This window comes from Aythya fuligula, chromosome 3 (assembly GCF_009819795.1).
Source record: "Aythya fuligula isolate bAytFul2 chromosome 3, bAytFul2.pri, whole genome shotgun sequence".
NCBI lineage: Eukaryota > Metazoa > Chordata > Aves > Anseriformes > Anatidae > Aythya > Aythya fuligula.
Genome location: NC_045561.1, coordinates 14,958,967 through 14,981,618, shown reverse-complemented (window position 1 = coordinate 14,981,618; position 22,652 = coordinate 14,958,967). Strand labels below are relative to the sequence as shown.

The window sequence follows — 22,652 nt, the reverse complement described above, 5'->3', positions numbered from 1 at the left end:
AATGTAATGCAACTGTCAGTTGTTGTCTTTCATCACTTTATTTCATATCATGTTACTTCATTCTATGTATGGTTCTTTCTCTACTATGGCAGACTTGCAATATATGAATCACCATAACTTCGATGTTCTCTCAATATATACCGAGTGATAGGTACTTTTTGCTATGTAAAATTAGAGGTGACAAAAATGAGCAAGACAAAATGTTATGGGGTTACTGAGTGTCCCTTCAATACATATTAACCATAGCTGGATTTTTGCATGACATATTACTCTTCTTAACTGCATGCATCAGTAAACAAGAAGTAAACTGCTGCGTGTGAAATAAATGTTTTCAGAACTCATTTGTGCAAGTGTTCTTCAAAAGCAAGTGTCATGGTCCAGAGTTTCCATATATTAATAAGTAGAGAATAATCTATGAATAACTATGTCATGAATAACCAAGATCTCATTAGAGCTATGAATCATGGAATGTGAATGAAGTGAATTAATCTTTTGATAGTAATACACCTCAAGGTCTTGTATAAAATACCACCTTTGCTCAAACTATAATACTTTCTTGGGCCACAGCTGTTTCTAGGGCAATTTGGTGCTGAAAAAGACTGGCAAGCACAGGCTGCAAAGGGTTGAAGAAAGGAGAAAAGGAATAAGACAAAGTAAACTGGAATGGAACTCAAAAATTATACAGTTGATGAGACATTTATTCCTCCATCTAATTATGACAACCTATTTTTGCCCCAAAATTTCCCAAATCAAGTAACGAGGTGAGGAATCTCTAGTGATTTTTTTGTGACTTATCTCTCCACTTTTTTTTTTTTTTCCTAGAGTTACAGATGGAAAGGTGGAGAAAAAGAAAAAAGAAACTAAGTGTTTTTATAATCCTTTCTTAATTTCTATTTCCCAACTCATTAATGGAGAAGAAGCTTTCAAAAAATCACTGATAGCGAAAAGGCTAGACGTAGGCCCTTCCAGCGTCAGTCTTCTCCTAAAATGCTGTATAGAATTTCCAACATAAAATGAGGCTTTGCAGTGTTCCAGCTTTGAATTCTATACACTCTGCTCTCAGCAACCGCAGAGATTTATTAATCTTACTAAACTCCTCCATTTTGGCAAACCCCTTTTGGAGGAAAAAATATTAGCTTTAGATACTTTTAATTACAAGTTTAAGAAATGATCAAAGACAAAGGGCATTTCTCAGATCCTTCAGTCTTCTTAAAAATAACTGAGTCTTTGATAAATACACATTTAAGGAAAATGATTAATTATATCATCAAGACACAGTCAATCACAGGCTAATTCCAATTTTTATGGACATTTAATGTGACAAAACTTGCTGTACCACAAAAGCTAGGACTGGCCAGTCTAGCAATTAATTATCTACACCAACTTTGCTAAGGCAGCTTAGCTTTCTAGTTCCTTAAGAAAAGTTTCTTATCAAGTTTGCAAACAGGAAGTATCTATCAAATAGATCAATATTCAATCAAAATTGTAGTTCTACAATAAGTCACCAGACAGTATTTATGCAGGAAAAGAAACAAGAACTTACAGAATATTTATTTATTTAGTCAGTGTATTTTGAACCAAGAAGACTGACTCCTCCACAGACCTGTACCTGTCTTTCCATGCATTCACTCAATTCACAGGTTTAAAAGAACTAGGGTTAGGATACATTTAGGAAAAAAAAAAAAAAAAAAAAAAAAAAAAAAACAACAACACATGATTATTTCCCTTGTTTTGTAAAGTAATACGAGTTTGTGTAGTATATAAACATTCTTTTCAGATATGTGATATATTTCGTATAGGCTTACACATAAAATAGGTATCACTAAATTAATAAAATAGTCTTAATAACATAGAGATCTCAAACGAAACTACATATTCTGCAACAATAAAATAAATAAATTTGTATATAACTCCTCCACGGAACTGATGAAGATACACAAACAAATAGCAAATAATTTTACTCATAGTTACCACAACTGTGTTTTTTTTTTTCTTCATGACAAGACTGAAGATTGCTTTCTGAAGCTTCTCCTCATTATTTAACCATATTGTAACACTGTATGGCATTGACATGAGGTTGAGATGGGGCAGAGAGGGGTACGAAACAGATTCATAGCACAAAAAATTCTACCATTTTATATCCAGTGTAATGCTACTGTTATTTTTCCTATTGCCATTCTGACAAGTGCTAAATGGTACAAAACATTTTGATTTTAAAATCTAAAAAAAGTTTTCCCATATTTGTATAGTACACAGTCATATACATGTAGTGTGTATATATGTATATATATATATATATACATGTATATATAAATAGCTATCCTGTTTTTAACAATGATAATTGGCATTAAGCTTGAAGAAATGACTTCTGTCATTCACCTACCACGTCACCTAAGAAAAGTAGCTTGGAAGAGTAGAGGAGGGAAACAGAAATAAAAGAGAATTTGTTCCAATTAGTTTTGATGTAAGGAAGATGAAGGTTGGAAGGATGAAACCTGTTTCAGTAGGGCTACTCATTGGTTGATATTTGGGACTAAATGAGAGACCTAAGAGGAAAAAATAGAAGAGGCCAAGCCTCCTGACAGAGCTGAAATACTTTATCTCCAGACTGAGAGTAGAGCAGAGTAGAATAGAATCGTTCAGTTGGAAGGGACCTTCAAAGATCATCTAGTCCAACTTCCTGACCACTTCAAGACTAAAAAAAGTTAAAGCACAAAGCTTTAAGAAATAATGATAATAGTAATTATAAAAGTTAACCCCATTTGTTATTCTGTCATGCTAAATCTGCAACACTGAGTATTAGAGAATGATTAAAATCCAAGAGTCCGTTATCTTCGAAAAGTAGTTAGTCACAGAACATGTGGAAACTGGGAAATTTAAAAACTGTACACACCACTTCGGTAATCATATAGATCCTATTCTTATTAAATGAGGACAGACATAGATTGCAACCATCAGGCTACCAATTCCAGTTAGATTTCTATTACAAAAAAAAAAAAAAAAAAAAGTAACCTCACCTACAAAGTACGACATTTTTGATTTCTGAAGTCATGGTTATATTGTAACACAAGATGGCAACCCCAAAGGGGAAAAAATAAAAATAAAAATCAGAGAAATTGAGAAGGAACATAGGAACAAGGCCATGCATTTTTTAAGACCCTGGGGACAATTTCCACCTGGCTGCATGAAGCTGTGAGTGCAGTGGATCTCCTGATCCCAACTGATCCAGGGGACCATGCCACGCAAAGCAGCTCTCATACTCTCAGGCGTACTTATTTATGTTTGTGGTTATTTCTCTTCTGATTCATATGGCCAGAACCACTCTCACAGTGACAGGAGGATGTAACTACTTGTGATGAAATTACTGTGGTTCCTATGCTGAAGCACCAGGGCACACAGCAGTTTTTCATCCAACAGCTATGAACTGATGATATAGCCTTAACCATGTCTCTTCAGACACCTTTCAGGATTTACTACACCTGGATCTGGGTCATATTACCTATACTAAATGGCAGCCTTAGCGTAAACTCAGTAGCCTTAATATGTGCAGAAAACACCTGTGTTTGTGAAAAGCAATGGTTCTCATCAAAATACCGCAATATCTGCTACCATAAGGAAATCCATCAAAAATTATTATCTAGTTTAGGACAAAGCAGCCTTTTATAGACTGTAAGAGTAACTGGAACACACATAACTTATTCCAATTAGCTGGAAGTCCTGACATAGCAGGTGGCAGCATTGCATCCATTACTATAATGCAGAAAATATATGGTGCATGGCAATAGGCAGTTGTATTTGTCTTGATTACAGGACCTGAAAACAGTGCTTTCTATGCTATCTGCTGTGGACAAATTATTTTTTCTGATCCTAACGTGGAAAAGAGTCTTGCACAACATATACCGGAGACACGTTCATGTTTTCTCTGTTAAATGAATGTCAGAACTATGATACTGTTATGCAGAGAGCAACTATGGAATTGTGTTAAATACCAATGACAGGGTATTGATTAGAGAATTTGATTGTGAATAGAAGTAGAAGAAGGTCAAAAAGAATTTTAGACTATATGACACTTCACAGTCTCCATATCTCAAGCAAGGATGAAAAGATCTTTCACACAAGGTATGTACATAGGCAATGGTTGCACGTGTGCTACTAGTGCATAAGAAATAATAATAAAAAAGTCCATTCTGGAAATAGTGATTATTTGTCATTATTGCTCTGTACCCTTCCTGTACAGATTTACAGTTAATTACAGATTCTAGTTAATTCAGCCATAGGACAATGGATCTGAATTCTGTGTATGTCTCACACTTCTGTTATAACAATGAGGATTTTACGAACAGAGCAGTTAACAGCGTCATTCCCATAGATGCCTGGAAGATAGGAGATCAAACATGAGTAACCAGATTCACATTTTGCTGCATTCTGCAGCCTTCTACTGTTAGCCAAAAAAACAAGGCTTTTTGCAACTGGGAGTGAGAGATTCTTGCCATACAGTTGAACAAGATATTAAAACCTCTGAAATAAAAATAGCCTAACACTTACACTGACTGACCCTTCAGCTTAGCAATATTTTAAAGCAGAAGATGATAGAATGTTGCAAATGCCTAACCTAAGAGCAAGATATGTAAATCATTTTTTAAAATAGCAATCACAGAATATTATGCCTTCCTCATGCATTCACAAACACTCAAGACTGTTAACAGCCCTACAGGAGGCAGAGAGGAATTCTTAATTTTCCAACCAGGATGACTGACAATATAACTAACTTCCCAGAGGTGCCACAGAGGGTGAACCACAGATCTCTGTTCCCAGTTCTGTGCTTAACACCAGTTGTACCAATAAATAAATTATATAAATATGCTCATCTGATTGCACAAAACTTACAGACAGCTACAGTCACACTTTTGTATACAAGGGCAGCTTTTGGGCTAAGAAGACAGATTCTAAACACAGGTAAATATAGAGTAATATAGTCTAACATGAGGCTAACACCTCAAATGGTTGTCATTTTGAATCCTGTACATTGCCAAAAATGATAGTTGAGGACAGCTGAAGATACACAATCAGGCAACTCTTAATAAATGGATAATACTGGGGATAATACTGTTGGTGAAGAAACTGATATGTCTGGTATGTTCGGACAACCCCATGTATAAAGAATTTCAGTCTCTCCTGCAGTCTCTGCTTTCCTTTAAGACTTCCTTCTCAGAATATTGACCACCCCTGAAAGAGACTGATTTGACCCTTATGTGTGTATATATATATATACACACACACACGAGTTCTTGTTTTGTGTTGCTTTGTTTTAAGGAAAGCATTACTTTCTTCTCTCAATACAGAAGTTTTGGTTACAAAAAATAAATCAATACATAACAGTTTTCCATCTATAGCAATTTTCCCTGCTAGAAACTGAGTAAATGGCCAAAACCTGAAAGTATAATAATTTCGTTTCACATGCATGAACTAGTATATGGGACAGCTAAATGCCAACTACTATCACCATCATGCCTACCAGGTTCAAAACCAGCATCTTGTTATTTTTACTAGCCACTGGGGGAAGAGAGGGGTGGTTAATTCTGAAAGCAAAAGTGGCCTGTCAAAAATTTTCTGTTATAAGAGCTCTTCATTAAATTAATGCTTATATAGAGAGTTCTCAATTTAATGGAACATTTAAGAATACCCAGCATATAAAATGATATCTCTTAAATTGCTAAAATACTTGGATAAGATTTCAGGATATGTACTTTTCACTTCGTGGGTAATTCATTTAACTTTCTTGGCAACAGTACTTAACATTGCTTACACAATTTTTACTCACTAAAGATTGTACTGCTATATTGCTGATTCACGAGAACATAAAATAAGCAGCAGTTAAGCTGCAGTGAAGGCTTTTTGCCTAGTTTCTTAAATTAAAAAGGAATGTCCACGCCATGTGTGACACATTAGCTTCCCACTGTAGCTCCCATTGGGGGATCCTGGTCAAGCTGATAGCAGAACATTAGCTCACTGACACACCAGTATTTGTTCTCCTAGCTTCAGAGTCTGTGACAATGAAGATCATATTTTATCCAGTGGTTCAGTCACACCTGTGATTAGATAACTCTCAAAGACATTTGGAGAATCCTGTGTCTTCAACAAATCTGCCAGCACAAATGCTGTAAAAAGCAGTTTAGATAGCAAGTTGAAATGGCGATTTCTCTGGAAAGTATGTCCATAAAAGACTGCAAAATACAGCCTCCAACCATCTCTATTAGCAGAGGATCAGACCTAGATGTTCCTGGCTCCTGATACTAGACCACAGTTGACAGCATCCTTCTGTATCTACTGACATAGACACACCTCACAGTTAAGATTAAAAACAAAAAACAAAAAACAATCTGGTTCCTGAAAGCTACAGCTGAGAGCACCATGAGTTAGGTATACGTTCACTCAGCCTCTTCATTATACACAGTGTATGGAAACCTCATTCAATGTTGAAGTTAATCCATGAATCATTTTCTTATTTTCAAAGTATCTGAGTAATCATGTCAGAAAGAATTTTCTTGTGCATATTATCTCCCAAGGAGGAGACCAGAGGTTTTTCTTCTATATGGTGTTTAATATTACAATACACAATTAAGTACATTCAGCTTACGTAAGATTGCTCACAGCCCTACTGTGTCTCATTTTCCTCCTAGACTTTGTTACCATTCCTTAGATTGTTTTGCGTTCACATAATCCATTGGACTGAGCTTTTGGGATGTTGGTGATCCAGATAAAGACGGACAGTACCTGCATTTATATACCACATTTGCCTGCATACCTTTACTCCTGTGATAAACATTACAGATCAAATAAATCATTTTAAATTCATCAATGAAAATATGAAAGAATCTGTATTTATCATTATAATAGATTGTGTATATACAAATTAAAACTAAAGCAAGTTCACTGATCAAAATACAAAACTTTGAACCAGCAACACTGAGTGCTAGTACTTGAAAACACTACCTGAAAAACAAAGGAAAAGCAGGGAACTGGCTCTCATTTTAAATCTGCTAGAAACTTGGTTTCCATTTCCTAGGATACTATTGCTAAGGCATCAGCTTCCTAAGAAACTGTAATCAGTTTTATCCTTACCAGAATTTAATACACTTGATCAGATAATTAAAATATCAAGACTGCAAGGTAAATGTTCTACAGGGTCTTTGCCAGTCTGACTGCAAAAGAAAACACAGAGACAATGCAACACGGATTGAGAATTAAGATAGAATGGCTCAACATAGCAATACATCCTGACTTCTTTAAAAGTTATCTATAAACATTAGACATACACCAGTAAATTTTAAGTACTGTACCTTTATAGCACATATTTAACTCCTTGACAATTATGCAATATAGCCCAGAACATTTGGATTGATGTCTCTGCTGAAACTGAAGGCAAGAAACATTTTATATATTACTAAATGACTGCCCGAGAATATTTAATGGGTTCTGATGAACACATAATAAAGGTATTTCTAGCATAATGGAAGAACCTATCCTATAGCTGTGTTTATTAGGAAATACATCACTATTAAATCTTAATCCATTCTATAAGAAAATAAGCAAAAGAGGTGTATCTGTAGCAAGAAGAATAGCTTTGCTATAAGAAGATCTAAGAATACCTCTATTTCAAAATTGGATTAGACACATGACAGAATGTGCCACACAGCAAAAAAATGTCTGTGCAATTAATCAAGGAATCTAAAATTTGATGAAATGAATGTGTGCAGAAGGGCCATTTCAAAAGCACATTTAAGTGAATATGATGGAATAAATTGAGCCTATGGACATGTGCTGAATAAATATTTATGATAGCAGTAAAATGTGCCAGTGATATTTATTATTTCAGAGTTTTCTCCTTGACAGGGTAATGATTTTTTTTTTCCTTCTAATTACAATTCAGTGTTACATCTTTATTTTTAGTTTCTCTACTGCATATATGCACTGAACATATACTGTATGGAAAAAATAACACTTTTAAAATGCCATAACAAAATCTAACACTTCATTCCACTCTGCAAATCTGGAGTCCAAGGGAACACGCCTCCACATCATTGAATATAAATTGACCTACTACCTCAAGAAAGCTGCTAAAATACCTCATCAACAGCAAGTCTGTATCAGGTAAGAGTACTGTTCCCTGATTTCTCATTTCTTTCTGCTATCATTGAATAAAATTATACAGATGCTAAAGAAACAAAAGGACACTGATTCAAATTTTATGCCTAATAAACCTTGTTCTGAGGGATTACATGGACTTCACTGATGCAGAGATCTTGTAGCGGACAAATTCCAGACACACTGCTTTTATGCATGTTGTTAGAGTGCACTCATCATCCACTGGACTCAGTAAAATCTGGACTTTCAGGTACAATCTTCAACCCCCTCCTCTGGCATATCTTATTTGAAGCCCCTCCTCTCTCTAGAGATCCCTCCTGCCAATGCAATATGAAAAAGGATTTCAATACATGAGGAACAGCTTATTAATTTTACACAGCTCTTGAGCTATTTTGAAATCTACCCTGGGGAGTACTGTCAGCAGCAGAGTGATTATTTCCTCAGCTTTCTTGTCTTTTTCTATGCAATCCATCTGCTTAGCACAATGGGCACACAACCTGTGACTGAAATTTCCAAACAACATACAGTCTAAACAAACAAATTATATTAAAATTATAGCATCCACTAAGAAAGAAAAAAGGACAAAAATAATGAAGCATTGTTTAAATATATATATATATATATTAATATATATATAAAAATGTATGTATATATATATATATATATATATATGTGAAAGAAAAGTAACGCTGACCTTCCCTCTGTGACTGTTGGCTCTGTTGGCATTACATACAATAAATCACAGACTCACTGCAAGCTAGAAAGCAGTGTCCCAGTGATTCTCACAAATTGTGGCCTGTGAAATCATGCTGATAAACTGCTAATGATCTTAACAGTCCTAAAGTAGTATAGGGAAGCAACTAATCCTTTCAAACAAAGCTAGATATGCCTTCAATGAAGGAAATCTTCATTCCATTCACATTCACTTATGGAACAGAGAGAAAATACCTAGCATACCAACTCCAACAATCAAACATCCAGAGCAATTATATGTATAGGAAATGGCAAACGGTATCTGTAAAACAAAATTACATGATATGAATTCACCAGTTTAAATCTAAATTCAATGCATCATGACTGCCTTTCTTACTTAATTGACATCAGACAGCATAAGCAATTGGAATTACAACACAAGCAGAGAACAATATTTAAGGGAACTGCTCCGCATATGGACCCCAAAATGTAAGCACTGATGGCTTAGAAAGATTTGATCTAAACCACTGATGGTTTAGAAAGATTTGACTTATACCAATAGACAGGAAAGTCTCATCTATAAAGGCATGGGAGCTCTACACTTAGTGCACTAGAATATACAAAGATCAGTATTGTATGTCTTTTCTGTATTTCAGATAATTACAGTAGCTCTATAAAAATAAAACCAAACAACTGAGAAAGTATTCCATGTAAAACAAAACAAAACAACAACAACAACAAAATGACCTAGGCACTGATGGAAGGAAGAACAGTATTTGTTCAGTAAATAGCACATTGTTTTAATGCACTGTGTCTTAGTATCAGCACATCACAACAGAAAGTAACAACAATATGGAACTCTGTGAGTCTTTGTTTAATTCCTTTTCCCATTTCAGGCTGTTTTGTGATTTATGATTAGAGGCTTGTCACATTTGGGTAGGTAAAGCTACAGACTCCTGGATGGCTATTTGTTAACAAGCACAAGCAAGCTGAAGCAGACAGTCCTTAACCTCCGCTGCACTTAGTTCTTGTTTGACACACAGCTGTGGGAAAAGCATCAGCCAATGAATTGCTTATGGAGGGATGAGTGAGTCATGGCATACGCTAAGCCAGCATGGAGCCTGCTTTAAGCTATGCCAATTGACAACAGAGTGTTACACACTCTGGCTGTGCCCCAGATAAGTCTCTTATATCATGGGCAAGTGCACAAGAGACACACAGGGAATTTTCAGATGGCCAATCTAACTATTGCTTGATTTCTTTGAATCATTCAAGAAGGAACACAAACAAGAAGCTGATTTACTGTGCCTTAGCTCCTCTCTGAAAAACAGGAATAACTATTCCAGACAAGCCTATTGCCAAAATATGCTGTAGCATCATAGAGATATAGGCACTCATGCAAGACTAGGGCTAATGTAGCCACTTGTTTTGATGTTGCAGTTAAGAACAGGGTTATTTCAGGAACACTGAACTGTTTATATATGAAATTTATACAAAAGTACCATTTAGAAATGATGATTGCTCTTTCCCCCCCAAATTTTTCCTTCTTCTAAATGATGTTTTGACAATTAACTGACCCCTACAGAAGAAAAAAATTAACATCATGCACTTTTTGCATATGTAAATTTATTCATATATTATTACATGTAATTCTCTTTTTAGTATTTCTTCTGATTCAAATAATGTGGAAAATGGAAAAAAAAAAAAAAAAAAGAGGTGAGAGACTACGAAATAATGAGCAGAGATCAAGATAAAGACTTGAAACAAACAGAAAATATTTACAAAATCTTGACATGTATTTATTCAGACTGTACTTGCTATGACCAACTGGGGACAAGCCTTTTCCACTTCTACAGCAGTGACTTTTGATGAAATAAAGTGACATTTGTCCCTAGTTCAAGGGCCAGCAAAAAACATATGTGACATTGATTACACTTAAACCCATCTTCTCTAAATCTAAGGCATAAGCCCTCGGACAGGTAAACTTTTTCCTACAAGTACATTGAGTAACTAGGATCTGAGCAGTCTTTGAGTCACTTACAATTTTTGTCAGTGTTAATAACTGTCTCCATACCCAAAATAACTGCCTTTATAGATGTCTAACAGATTTATCATACTTTTTTTTTTTTTTTTTTTTCCTCATTTAATTACTTACCTCTGCGGATCTCAGGATCTTTAAGGGTTTTTTTGTTTGTTTGTTTGTTTGTTTTTCCCCCACGTTTTGGATACTTATGTCCAAACTAAATTTTTCATTTAGCTGATCATACAACTCATAAAATCATAACCAACTGCAAACTGAGCTTTGAGTGTCCATGTTAGATATTTATGGGCCACAATTCTTCTCAATGAATGAACAACTTACTTAACTGCATTGTTTTACAGTGCCTTGCACAATAAGAAATTCGAACATCTCACTTCAAAATATTTGTTGTTGCTGCAAAATAATGTTGTTACTATTCTTTCATCACTAACTTTTCCCTCTAAATGAAATACAGTAGATTTTACTATATACATGTCAGGCATCAGCTAAAGCTGTCAGATTGTGCTGAGTGATGAAAAGCAAACTTTTTGAGGAGAACTTATGTGAGGAGATTTCTACAAAAGTTTAAAATTACCATAAAAAAAAAAAAAAAAAAAAAGTTCTGGCTTCAGTCCTAAGTAAAAGGCTGGTTTTCTACCAGAAAAAAGCAGCACAGCTGAAATGAAAGTTTGACCTATATACCCTCATACATGTACATAACACTTTCTACACAACAATTTATAACAAAAGCATATTGCATGTGTTTCTCAACCACATTACTTGAAAAATGTCTTCTGTTTGATGGGGTGTGATGTAACAATTAATACTCCTTAGATGTAATATTATGTGAAATTTCCAAGCAATAAGAAAATTGCTTGGAAAATTTTCCAAGAAATAAAATAATGGCAGATTTCTCTCCCACTCTCTTTGCCCAAATAATGTTTTATTTAACCTCACTTGCTATAGGAGACTATTTTGGAAAATAAAGATTCACAGCATTTCTAATTTTGTAGAATCAACATTACTATTTGAGAGAAGCTCTGGATGCCAGGGCTGGTGCACATACCCCAGATCGACATAAAATCCACAGCAAGGCAAACCAGCCTGAAAAAAAACATGGGATTGGCCCTGGACAGGAGATCCAGTATGTTCTCATCAACTGGGACACTGGGATTTTAGGATGTATCCATTTAGATACAGTCAAAGTGGCTAATCTCACATCTGTTGTTTTGTCACAACTCCTAAACCTCTCTCTGTGGACACTGAATATCCAAACTCAAAATAACAGCATGATTCACATCATGCTCATATGTTTTCTGTAAATGTGGCGATTCATTATTTTCACTGAAAGTTCCCTTATAATTCTTGTCTTGTGAAATATAGTGAAAACAACCACTAACAGCATTAAACCAATTTTAAAAACTCATGAGTTTGCATAGTTATCTTCACTACTTAAAAAAAAAACACATTGCTTAAAAAAAAAACACATAGCTTAAAAAAAAACACATTGCTTTGGTGGAGAGCAACCACATCAGAAGTACAACATGCATGAGGGACATCAGATCAGACAGAGGCACAGTAGATCAAATTATGCAGATGAAATTCTGTGTTTGAACTCAATAAGAACAAATCAGGCCCAGGCCAACAATAAGAAGCGGTATCTTCTCTAGCCTTTAATTCCTTCACATCTCCTCATCTCCACTGGACAGTGAGGAGGAGCCCATGGACTTTTCTTCCCATCTCCTACTTACTTCGCAGGGCTCTCTAGAGCTGTTTTGACTGAGAAAGTCAGCCAAAACAAGTGATTCACTCTCAGCAGGTTTGCTGATGGCACCAAGCTGCATGGTGCAGTTCACATGCTGGAGGGAAAGGATGTCATCCAGATGGACCTTGACAGGCTTGTGTGAACCTCATGAAGTTCAACAAGGCCAAGTGCAATCTCCTGCACCTGGGTCAGGGCAATCCCAAGTACAAATGCAGGACATGTGGAGAGCAGCTCTGAGGAGAAGGACATGGGTGTGTTGGTTGATGAGCTCAACAGGAGGTGGCAACGTGTGCCCACAGCCCAGAAGGTGGCTGGTATTCTGGGATGCATCAAAACAAGTGTAGCTAGCAAGCTAAGGGAAGTGATTGTCCCTCTCTACTCTGCTCTCATGAGATCCCATCTGGAGTACTGCATTCAGTACTGGTGCCTCCAGCATAAGAAAGACATGGACCTATTAGAGCAAGTCCAGAGGAGGGCCACAAGGATGGTCAGAGGGCTGGAACAGCTCTCTTTTGAAAAGAGGGTGAGGGAGTTGGGGTTCTTTAGCCTGGAGAAGAGAAGGCTCTGGGCCCCTTCTAGGGGCCTTCCAGTACCTAAAGGGGGTCTACAAGAAAGCTGGAAAGGGAATCTTTATCAGGGATTGTATTGATAGGACAAGAAGTAATGACTTTAAACAAAAAGAAGCTATATTTCGATTAGATATAAGGAAGAAATTCTTTATTATGAGAGTGGTGAAGCACTGGAACAGGTTGCCCAAAGAAACTGTGAATGCCCCATCCCTGGAGATGTTTAAGGGCAGATTGAATGGGGTTTTGAGCAACCTAGTCTAGAGGAAGGTACCCCTGCACACGGCAGGGAGGTTGGAATCTCTTGGTCCTTTCCAAACCAAACCATTCTATGATTCTGTGACTATAACTGATTCCTCTTCATGGTAGACAGGGTTTCTCCTTTTTTTCTTTTTCTTTTTTTTTTTTTTTCTCCAAGTCTTGTCATTAATTGTAGGTGAGTTGAAGGAATAACATAAACGATGCCCAGAGAAGACCTAAGTCAATTTCAGATATGCAGAGATAAAAGAACATATTTAGAACATAGTCAACTTGCTTTAGAAGCATGTTGGTTTTTTTTTTTGTTCTTTTTTTTTTGTTTTGTTTTGTTTTTCCTCCAGATACAGCTGTAGTAAAAGGTAGCTAAGGAAAGAATTAACACTTCTCTCATTTCTGTGTAGGTGTCTAAGTGCATCCCCCACTAAGACCCCAAAATAGCAGAATGATCTGGGCAAATCTTTTATTTCTTAGCCCTCCATTTCTCCATGTTTCTGTAACAAGCCCTCAAGTAAAACACCTAACTATGTATTTAAAAGGAAGATACGTCAATGTGCCATTTACGGTTCAAATATATGAAATAATAGACTATGCTTATTCCTCAGAGGCAAACCTTGCCTCAACTTGTCTTCTGAGATTCAGGATCACAGATGCCATGTATCTATTGTATCAGTACGTTTTTCTTACCCTACCTAGACTGCACAAGCCATTCACACCCTTCAACGGGGCTATTTTTGTGGATTTGGAAAGATTAGTCTTTGCAGAAGTAGTTTTGTGCTTATGAAAATTCAGAACTGCTGTTTTCTATGGTGATTTGGTGATTCACTGATGGTGGGTCCATAGCAGAGACAGTGACTGCTCCTAAGAATGACATCCTCCCCACCAGTTTATTCTAGCTCTGCAGAGTGACTTGCAGCAACACCACTTCTCTCCTCCTCCTTTCCCAGTTTATTTTCACTAGGTATTTTTTTCTGTCAATTAACAGGGAAGAGAATAATTAATTATATTGTTCTGACCAATTACGTCTATGGTTAATGACTTTTGTTACTGAACATTTTTCAACATTTTCAACTGTTAGAGAAATTTTCATTTTTTCAACTTACTACTGTGGAGCATATTCTCATTATAAGGAAATGTCTGTGATATATATATATGTGTGCATACAGATGCTTGCACACAAATGCATAACAAAGTTATGAGAAAGAGTGATAAAAATTACTTTGGGCCATCCATATTGCTATTAGTAAACAAAGAAAAAGTGTAAATGATGATAAATACTTGGCCTCTCTTCTTTATGTTAGTTACTTTTAACTTTATAGAGCAGTGTCGTTATTCATAATACATTTTCTTTCATCAAATCAGATTGTTCCATTCCACTTATAATCACAGCTACATTCACAAGTCAACTTATTATCACAGCAAGATCTATCAGCTCTGCCTACACTGTATTTACAAACTAGAAAGGAAGTTGTTAGCTTAGAAAAAAAATGCTACAGATACTGTGGCAGACCTGAGGACATCAAACTTAATAACAGAAAGATAAATTAACTGATACTGGGGAAAGACAAGAAAGAGGTCAATAATGTCATCTTGATTATTTGAAGAGGTTAAGAACTATTGCAAGCTTTGACCATGAAGACAAAAAATGAACTTCAATAAACTAACCTATATGATATACGGAAAATAAAATGATCAAGCATGTTGTCCTATGGTTAGACATTGTAATGACCATCTGTGTGAGAAAACTGATAAAATATTAGGACTATAGAATTGTTTGCCCTTACTCATGCTGGGCATAAGAGTCTAATATCAGAGTTTAGTCTAGAGAGTTTTCCCTGGATTAAAATGAAGAGACAGAAATTTCCCTTAAAGCCAACACAACCCCTTGCTATCAGTAAAAATCCATCTTTGAAAATTAGAAGCAGCGGGAAGTACACTGTATAGAATGCTAAATTAATTTCTTCTGATAACTTATTTCAAACAGTATTTGATTAAAAGACAATGAAACATGCTTTAAATCTAGAAAAACATGGTTACCACAGGCTGAAGCAAAAGTGTTATTACTGATAAGGGACAACAGAGTGTTGTTATTTATTTAGGTTTTGTAAAAGCACCCCAGTCAATCAATAGCTCTGCATGTACTGAGGCAGCAGGGCTTGTATGAAGATGCTTATCAGAAATCCATGAGCAACATTCCACTTTTGATTATAGTACTTCAGACTGTCCACAATACTGCTTAAGACTGTATGCCTCTTTGACAAGCCATATTGACAGAAATAATAATATAGAAACCACGCTTCCTAATTTGCATATCTAACTGCACAGCCAATTAACCACTATGCTAACTGAAATTGCTTTGTTATTCATTTTATTCCAATTGATGCTAATACTTTGGCAGTTGATGTGGATAATAACTGATGGAGCATATTGAAAATTTTGTTATAAAATCTGTATAATTTAAAGACCTGGAGGAAGCTGCTATGCTTTACAGCCTTAAAGTGGAAATGCCTCAGTTATATATATGTGCTCATAGCAGAAGAACTAGTAGCTATTTGGAAACTCATGAATGAAAAGGAGATATAAAATAAGAAGACTGATATACAAACAGATTTTATATATATATATACATATATATATATATAAAAGAAAAAGATCTAAAAACAAAGCAATTGAGACATGACAATGAGACTTTTTCACTTCTACCTCTAATATCACATTGTGTAACAATGCTTGAACATCTGGAAACATTTACATTTGATGTTTAAACAAAATATAACCCTTTTCTGCCACATAAGTGCATTCTAAATGAGAAATGTTGTTTCATTTAAACTAATCTTAAAACATTTATTTTATTATCATTATATTCAGAAATAGCAATTCCAGCATATGAAAAATAGAAAGTAAGAGGCCATAAAGTATTTTACCTATACCAATAAGTCTTTCTTTACAGTGTTTTGTTTTTGTTTTTAACACAGATACTTCCATATGCACATTTTTCAAAGTTGTTTTCATTATATTCTTCATTATGGTAGCATAAATGATTTTACTGCAGTGTTGCTATTCTTACTTAGTGAAAGCTCCTGGGGAGTTCATTTGGCATCTTCACTGAACAAGAGCCGCCTGATCCAGCCCACAGAGCGACACGCTGGTAAGGGTGAGCTTGTTAGGACTCTGCTACAGAAGTTTCTCTAAACGGACATAATTTGGATGCATCCAGTGCATGCGAACCTCAGCCACAGTGGCAAAGCAGAGACTGGAGGAAGTAGGCTTAGTTTAGAGTGTGAGGCCTTCCTGTATGCCTGTGCTCCTACATCAGGTTCTAGGTAAGAAAGACTGGGGGAGGGAATGTGTTATGGTAACACACAATCCCTCTGATCCACATCAGCTGTTATCTCTGAGACTCCACTGCTAACTTTATTTTTTTCCCCATGACCTCATTTTCCACATACTTTCAAACTCTTCTTCCTGCTCAGGAACTTTGTTGCTAAAACATTTTTTCACTCAATCTGCTTGACAGCTTAAATCCCTCTATTTTTTGCACCACAAAGGACGCTAGCACCTCCCAGTCCCAAACTCCCACTTTCTTAACACCTGCCACCAGTACCCTATTCATTCCACTTCAGACACCCTCCGCTCCTCCTAAACCATTTGCCTATATCTTTGTCATTAACCTCAACCAGCTGGATACACTCTGGCCTCGTGCTAATCCAGGTACTTAAATGCACCACGCCTACACATAATGCTCACCAATATTTGTTCTGCCTGTGAACACAAAGATCCCATTCCCTCCCCATTTTTGCATTTTCTTTCCAAGCACATGGACATGCAAATTTCATTAGTTACCTCCTGGGTCCTGCTCTGGCAGATTTGGGAAAAACAAACAAACAAAACAAAACAAAACAAGCAAACAAACAAACAAAAAAATCTACTTTCATTTCTTAGAAAAACACCTGCACAAGAACCTCAGAGTAGAGAGAGAAGAAATAACAGAAAAACAGCCATACACTACTTGACACTCAGTAACTGAATGAGAAGTTGGGGTACAGTAAAAGGCCCAGTCCAGTAGAGAAAAAAGAGGTTTTTGCAGGAAGGAAGGGGTGAATGAGGATGGTGACAGCCATCCGTATGGCTATGCTGCAAACGTTTTACTCATTCAATGTGCAATATTCACTCCACACAATCTATCATATTGGTGGACTCTCAAAGAAACTACCTTTCTTGTTTAAAGTTACTGTGCAAGCTGCAATCACTTTCCTTTCATGTGGACTTTGATACGTATAGTCCATGTTTTTACAATCTAGTGGCACTGCAGTGAGAGCTACTCTACCTACTCAAAAAATAAAATAATTTTTTTAAAAGTTTGCATGGTAGATATAGCTATATCAAAAGTGATAACCTTTCTCTCAGATGGAGCAAGGAGACATGAACACAAGTCACCAAATGCCCCACATGCTGCAGAGACCACTGGTAAGCACTGAGCAGCCCAGGACTTACATTTGTGAACATTATTCTCTTACTTCTCTGCATTTCTCTTTATGTTGCTGATGTCATGACCCAGAAAATTACTTTCTTATTTCTTCCTGTGGTTAAACTCTTGATTCCTTCAGCCATATGCCACCTTTCCAAGTTTAATGTGAGTCAGAAAGCTAAGTTAAAAAAAAAAATCATTCGGTCAAGCTTGAAAGATGTTTAATTTTAATATGTTAAAAGATTGTGTGCTGATTAACTTTTTTTTTTTTTTTTTTTTTTTTTTTTTTTTTTTAATAGGGTGAACTAATTGCTTGGTTGGAATTCTGTTTGTGTCTCTGTGAGACACAATACTGACAACTTAAACCACATGAGATCATACTACTAAGCAAAATCCAAGTAAAATTACCTGAAGAAAGTGTTAGCAGCACGATTGTGGTCTGGTTTGTTGAAAGAAGTGGCAAGAATCCAACCATGCAGGGCTTTTGGCTTTGCTTATACTATTAGCTGGAAATGGGCTGGCTGAAGGAAAACTGAAAGAATAAAAAATCAAAGCAAAGCTGAGAGGATGGGGGTGGTAGGGCCAGCTGGTGCCACGGTTAGAGGAGGAAGGTGTGGATGTCTGAGGACTGTAATGACATTTATTGAATGGATGGGAAAAGTGATTTTTTCTCCTTCCTTTGACACCACTGACTCACAATATTAGAGTGCAATGCTTTCAGGGCATCGACTAATTGACCTACCCTAAAACATCTTTTCAACTTTTAACAGGTAAGATGCTACAGAAAACTGCCAAAGTAACAAAAAGGCAGGTATGAGGTCACCACAAAGCCTTTATGTAAAGGAAAAATGGAAGAAATGCAAAATGGAAAAATTGCAAAACTGAATGGAGCTAATGCTGAAGCCCAGCCAATGCAGGATACAAGTCTGAGAGTCAAATTCTCACTCTCACCACACTTAAACCTTCAGGGACACTGCAGAACTGCCCTTTGATGCCAGGGTAAGGAATAAGCATCCACGTCACCCAGCCCTCTCCGACTGATGTTTAGAGATGTAGGGATGGGCTCCACAGGAGCTGTGTCCAACCCTGCTCAGCCAAGAAGACAAATGTTCCTGTTAGACTTGTAGAAGCAAATGGGAGCAGCTCTTTGAAGAATTAATAATGAAATGAATGAGATGTTTTAAAACACCACCCAGTTGTAGAGCTTCTGATAAATAAAGAAAAAACAAGGACTTTTAAAGTTACACTCTGAAAACACTCTGGAATACCTTTTTATGATATGTAACATTTTTCATTTTGTAAAATCAGTTACTTAACTTCTGGAGAGGCTCCTAGGCTTCCCTATGAAGCCCTTAACTGTCAACTCCACCACTTCACCTTTCATTTTCTTTAGCAAGACTAATTTCCTCCAGGAGGGTTACCTTTTTGCACCACTACCCCTTGACTGGGTCCAAGGTAATGTTTTTTAAAAATAGCAAAAGGTGTGATTTTAAAATGCTTTCTAAAGAATTGGTATTTAAATGATTACATTTGCTTTTTCCCCATATTCTTTTAGCGTCCCCTAGCAAGCCCCTAAACGATATCCCCATATGTCCAGAAATTCAAAGAACAATAAGTATATATGCATATGTACACACATACGTCTCTAATTTTACCCTGTAAGCACATACAATACAGAACATGCAGCATTCTCAAGCTTGCACTGCCTGAATACACTACAGTGGAGAGTGATGGCCTAAATTTTATTATTTTTTTGCATTACACCAGACATCTAACTTCTTTCTTAATTAGCAAAATGCTTAAGAAAAGTCATTTCTGTCCACTTTGCCTTTTCTAGCAGTTTAGGATTAAGGTGTATTCAACACACACTGGAAATTTTCAGATAAACAATACAAGCATATCCACTAATGTTAGCATTGCTAACCACTGGAAAAAAAAAAAAAATCCATTACATCCTAACTACCTCGTGCCTGCAACTGGGTCATCTTGCACAGAGATGCAAAGGTTAAGCATACGATCTGGTTTTTACTTTGCAAATCTTGTAAATGACATTGCATGATCGTGCAAATGAAGCAAGGCAAGATGAGAAAATGAAGAAGAATGAAGCTGTATAATCTAATCAGAAGCTAACAAGGGTTTTTCTTTATCTTTTTTTTTTTTTTTTTTTTTTTTTTCTTCCCTCGGAGACAAAGGGAGGGCTTGGTTTTAAATCCTTAAGGCACAGTCTGGTGTTTAGCTTTCTTTTACAGCTTTTCGTAATGCTGAACATGTTCATATCTGTTTTGCATGTATTTATGTATAGGTTCATGTAAGTATGCATGTGAAAAGAAAAACTGTAACAGTGCTGTTTAAAGGGCACTGAGGCAGCTTCCTGTCACTTCAGAAACTAAGTCCCACAGTACTGTATTTCTGAAGCAAAATGCATTTACACTTCAGAAGCATTTTTATCTCTGTCCCTTTCCTGACCACTACGGTGGGCATTATTTCCCCCCTTCTCAGTGATTAAGCGCTGACTTCTCTCCCGCTCCCCCGTGCAATTAGCTGACCTTTGCTTTTTAGTTCATCGACTTTCCCACCGAGGCAATGAGTCGGAAGAAGCACGATCATCCCCAGCGATGGAGCACCGCACAGGCTCGCTCCCCGCCCCTCGCTCCCCGCCGGGGTCCCTGCCCTGCCCTGCCCCAGCCCTGCCCGGCGCACGGGCGCTTTGCTCGCCTCTGCGCCCCCGGACAGGGGCAGGAGGGAACAGGGGGGGGCGAGGGCTGGTACCTTCGGGCCCCCTCTTCCCCCGGGGGGCAGCGGCTGAAAGAGACGGAGGTGCCTGGGCTGGGCTTTCCAACCCTCTCGCTCTGCAGCCGGGGGGACACGGAGGGGTCCGAGGGGGACAAGAAGGGGTGCCGGGCAGCCCCGGGGAAAGCCCCGGTGCTGGCCGCAGGCTCCTCCGGCAGCATCCTCCGGCCGCCCCCAGCCGGCTGGAGGCCAGCCGAGCCCCCCGCCGGCCCCGCACCGGGAGCAGCGGGATACCCCTAGCTCCCCCCAACACACACCCCCGACCCAGACTGGGGGTTCCTGGCCCTCCGCATCCCTTTGCCTGAGCTCTGCGGGGCGGGAGGAGGTGCGGGGCTAGGGGGGCGCGGCGCGCAGCCCACCGTGCAGGGAAAACCGAGCGGCGCCCGAACCCACCGTGTCCGCCTCGCAAGGAAGCCGGTGACCTGTAGATAGCGATAGGCACTGAATGATGTTTGCTGCTGCCATGGAAATGGTGAATGTGGTGAGCGCCCAAACTGGAGGCGCCCCACGCCACCCCAAGGAGGCCGCTGAGAGTGAGCGGGACTATCCAGAGTAGGGCCAAGCGGCCCCCGGCGCTGCCGCTGCTGCCGCCGGCGGGGCCCGGCTCGGGGCTGCCCCTGAGGAGCCCCCCCATCCTCCGGTGCACGGCGTCCTCGGGAGGAGCAGCAGCCACAGGGAAGGAAGGCAAAGTTTGGGCAGAGGCGCGCTCGCAGCCTCGCGCACGGTGCCGGCGGCAGCTCACCGCACCAGGCGAGCCATGGCTTCCCTTTGGGCTAGCTTATGAGGATCCTTTTCTCCAGGTCTTCTTCTGGCCAAAACAATCCGAGACATAGTCAGAGGCGGAGAATCCAGGCGATTCCGAGCCTTCGCAAAGAGGTGGAAGAGAGGAAAAGCCCCGTGCTCAAACAATCGCTAGTTTCAGCTTTCCCGGGGCTGGTGCTCATTAACAATACTCCACAGTTGCAAACGCTACGAGAGTGCCAAGCATTCCCCCATCCTCAGTAATCCACAGCGTAGCCAATCATGCCACATCGCTGGCTAAGGAAGAAGCAGGGGATGCCACTCCATCAACCAGAGCTGGGAAAGCAGAGAAAAATCAAACTGCTGCTCTTCCCTCCATTCATCTCCAAACTGGTGAGCCCTCTCGGAGCAATCTCTCCCGGCGCGCACACACACTCGCACTCGCACTCACACACGCTCGCACACGCCGCCAGACAATAACGGGGCTGCTCCGGCAATCTCAATGGTCTGCCTATTGACAGTAATACCCGAGGATGTTTTCAGAGAGAATAGTGCACCCTTATGAAAGAAGCTGGGAAAAAAAAAATAACCATGCTTGCGAAGAGCAGGGCTATGCAAATCTGCAGTCTCCAAACAGCAAATCACCGAAGCTCGGATGCAATGCAGAGGACGAGCCTATGTTAAAGAGGGAGGCTGAGTTCAGCTCCCACACAATCGCACTGCCTCCCTGCCTTTCGGGAGCCGCACAGTGCCAGAACATGGCTCGGGCGGTGCGGCGGACACACGCACGCCCCTCTCCCCAGCCCGCCACCCAGCCGCGCCGCGGAATTAGCAGCACGGCGGGCGCCTTTCCCCTCGTTGGGTAGTTCAGATGTGCCAGTGTCTCGAAAAGCCACTTTCGCCTTAAAAAAAAAAAAAAGAACGATTTCGAGTCTGTTAATTGGCCTAAACTTCGCCCATCAGACGTTTCCCCTGTCGATTCGAGCATCGGCTTTGATTATCCGGTAATTACACACATGGCGCCTAACAAAGAGTTACGCTTTTTTTTTTTTTTTTTTTTTTTTTTTTTTTAATCTTTCCTTCCCTGGCTTACTTACGCGTCTGCCACCCCACCGCAGACGCGGCCACCAACCGGGCTGAAAACGTTTCTGGGCCGCCCCCCCCCGGCTGCAGGGCGGCACCAGCAGCATCGCCCCTGAGCTGCGGGGC

General features: G+C 38.8%; 1 protein-coding gene across 21 annotated transcripts in view; it reads right to left on the bottom strand.

Annotated features, from left to right (window-relative positions):
* The window catches only part of NRXN1 (neurexin 1), a 716,955-nt gene that overhangs the window by 259,390 nt on the left and 434,913 nt on the right, over positions 1–22,652 (bottom strand). For 4 of the 21 annotated variants that reach the window (XM_032185617.1, XM_032185618.1, XM_032185619.1 and 1 more), the window contains exon 1: positions 21,096–21,351. The exons of the other annotated variants lie outside the window; for them this stretch is intronic. In XM_032185617.1, coding sequence (XP_032041508.1) covers positions 21,096–21,336 — 241 coding nt within the window. In that variant the 5' untranslated portion in view covers positions 21,337–21,351. Of the gene's footprint in view, positions 1–21,095; positions 21,352–22,652 lie in introns of those variants that run through there. 21 annotated transcript variants of the gene reach the window in all.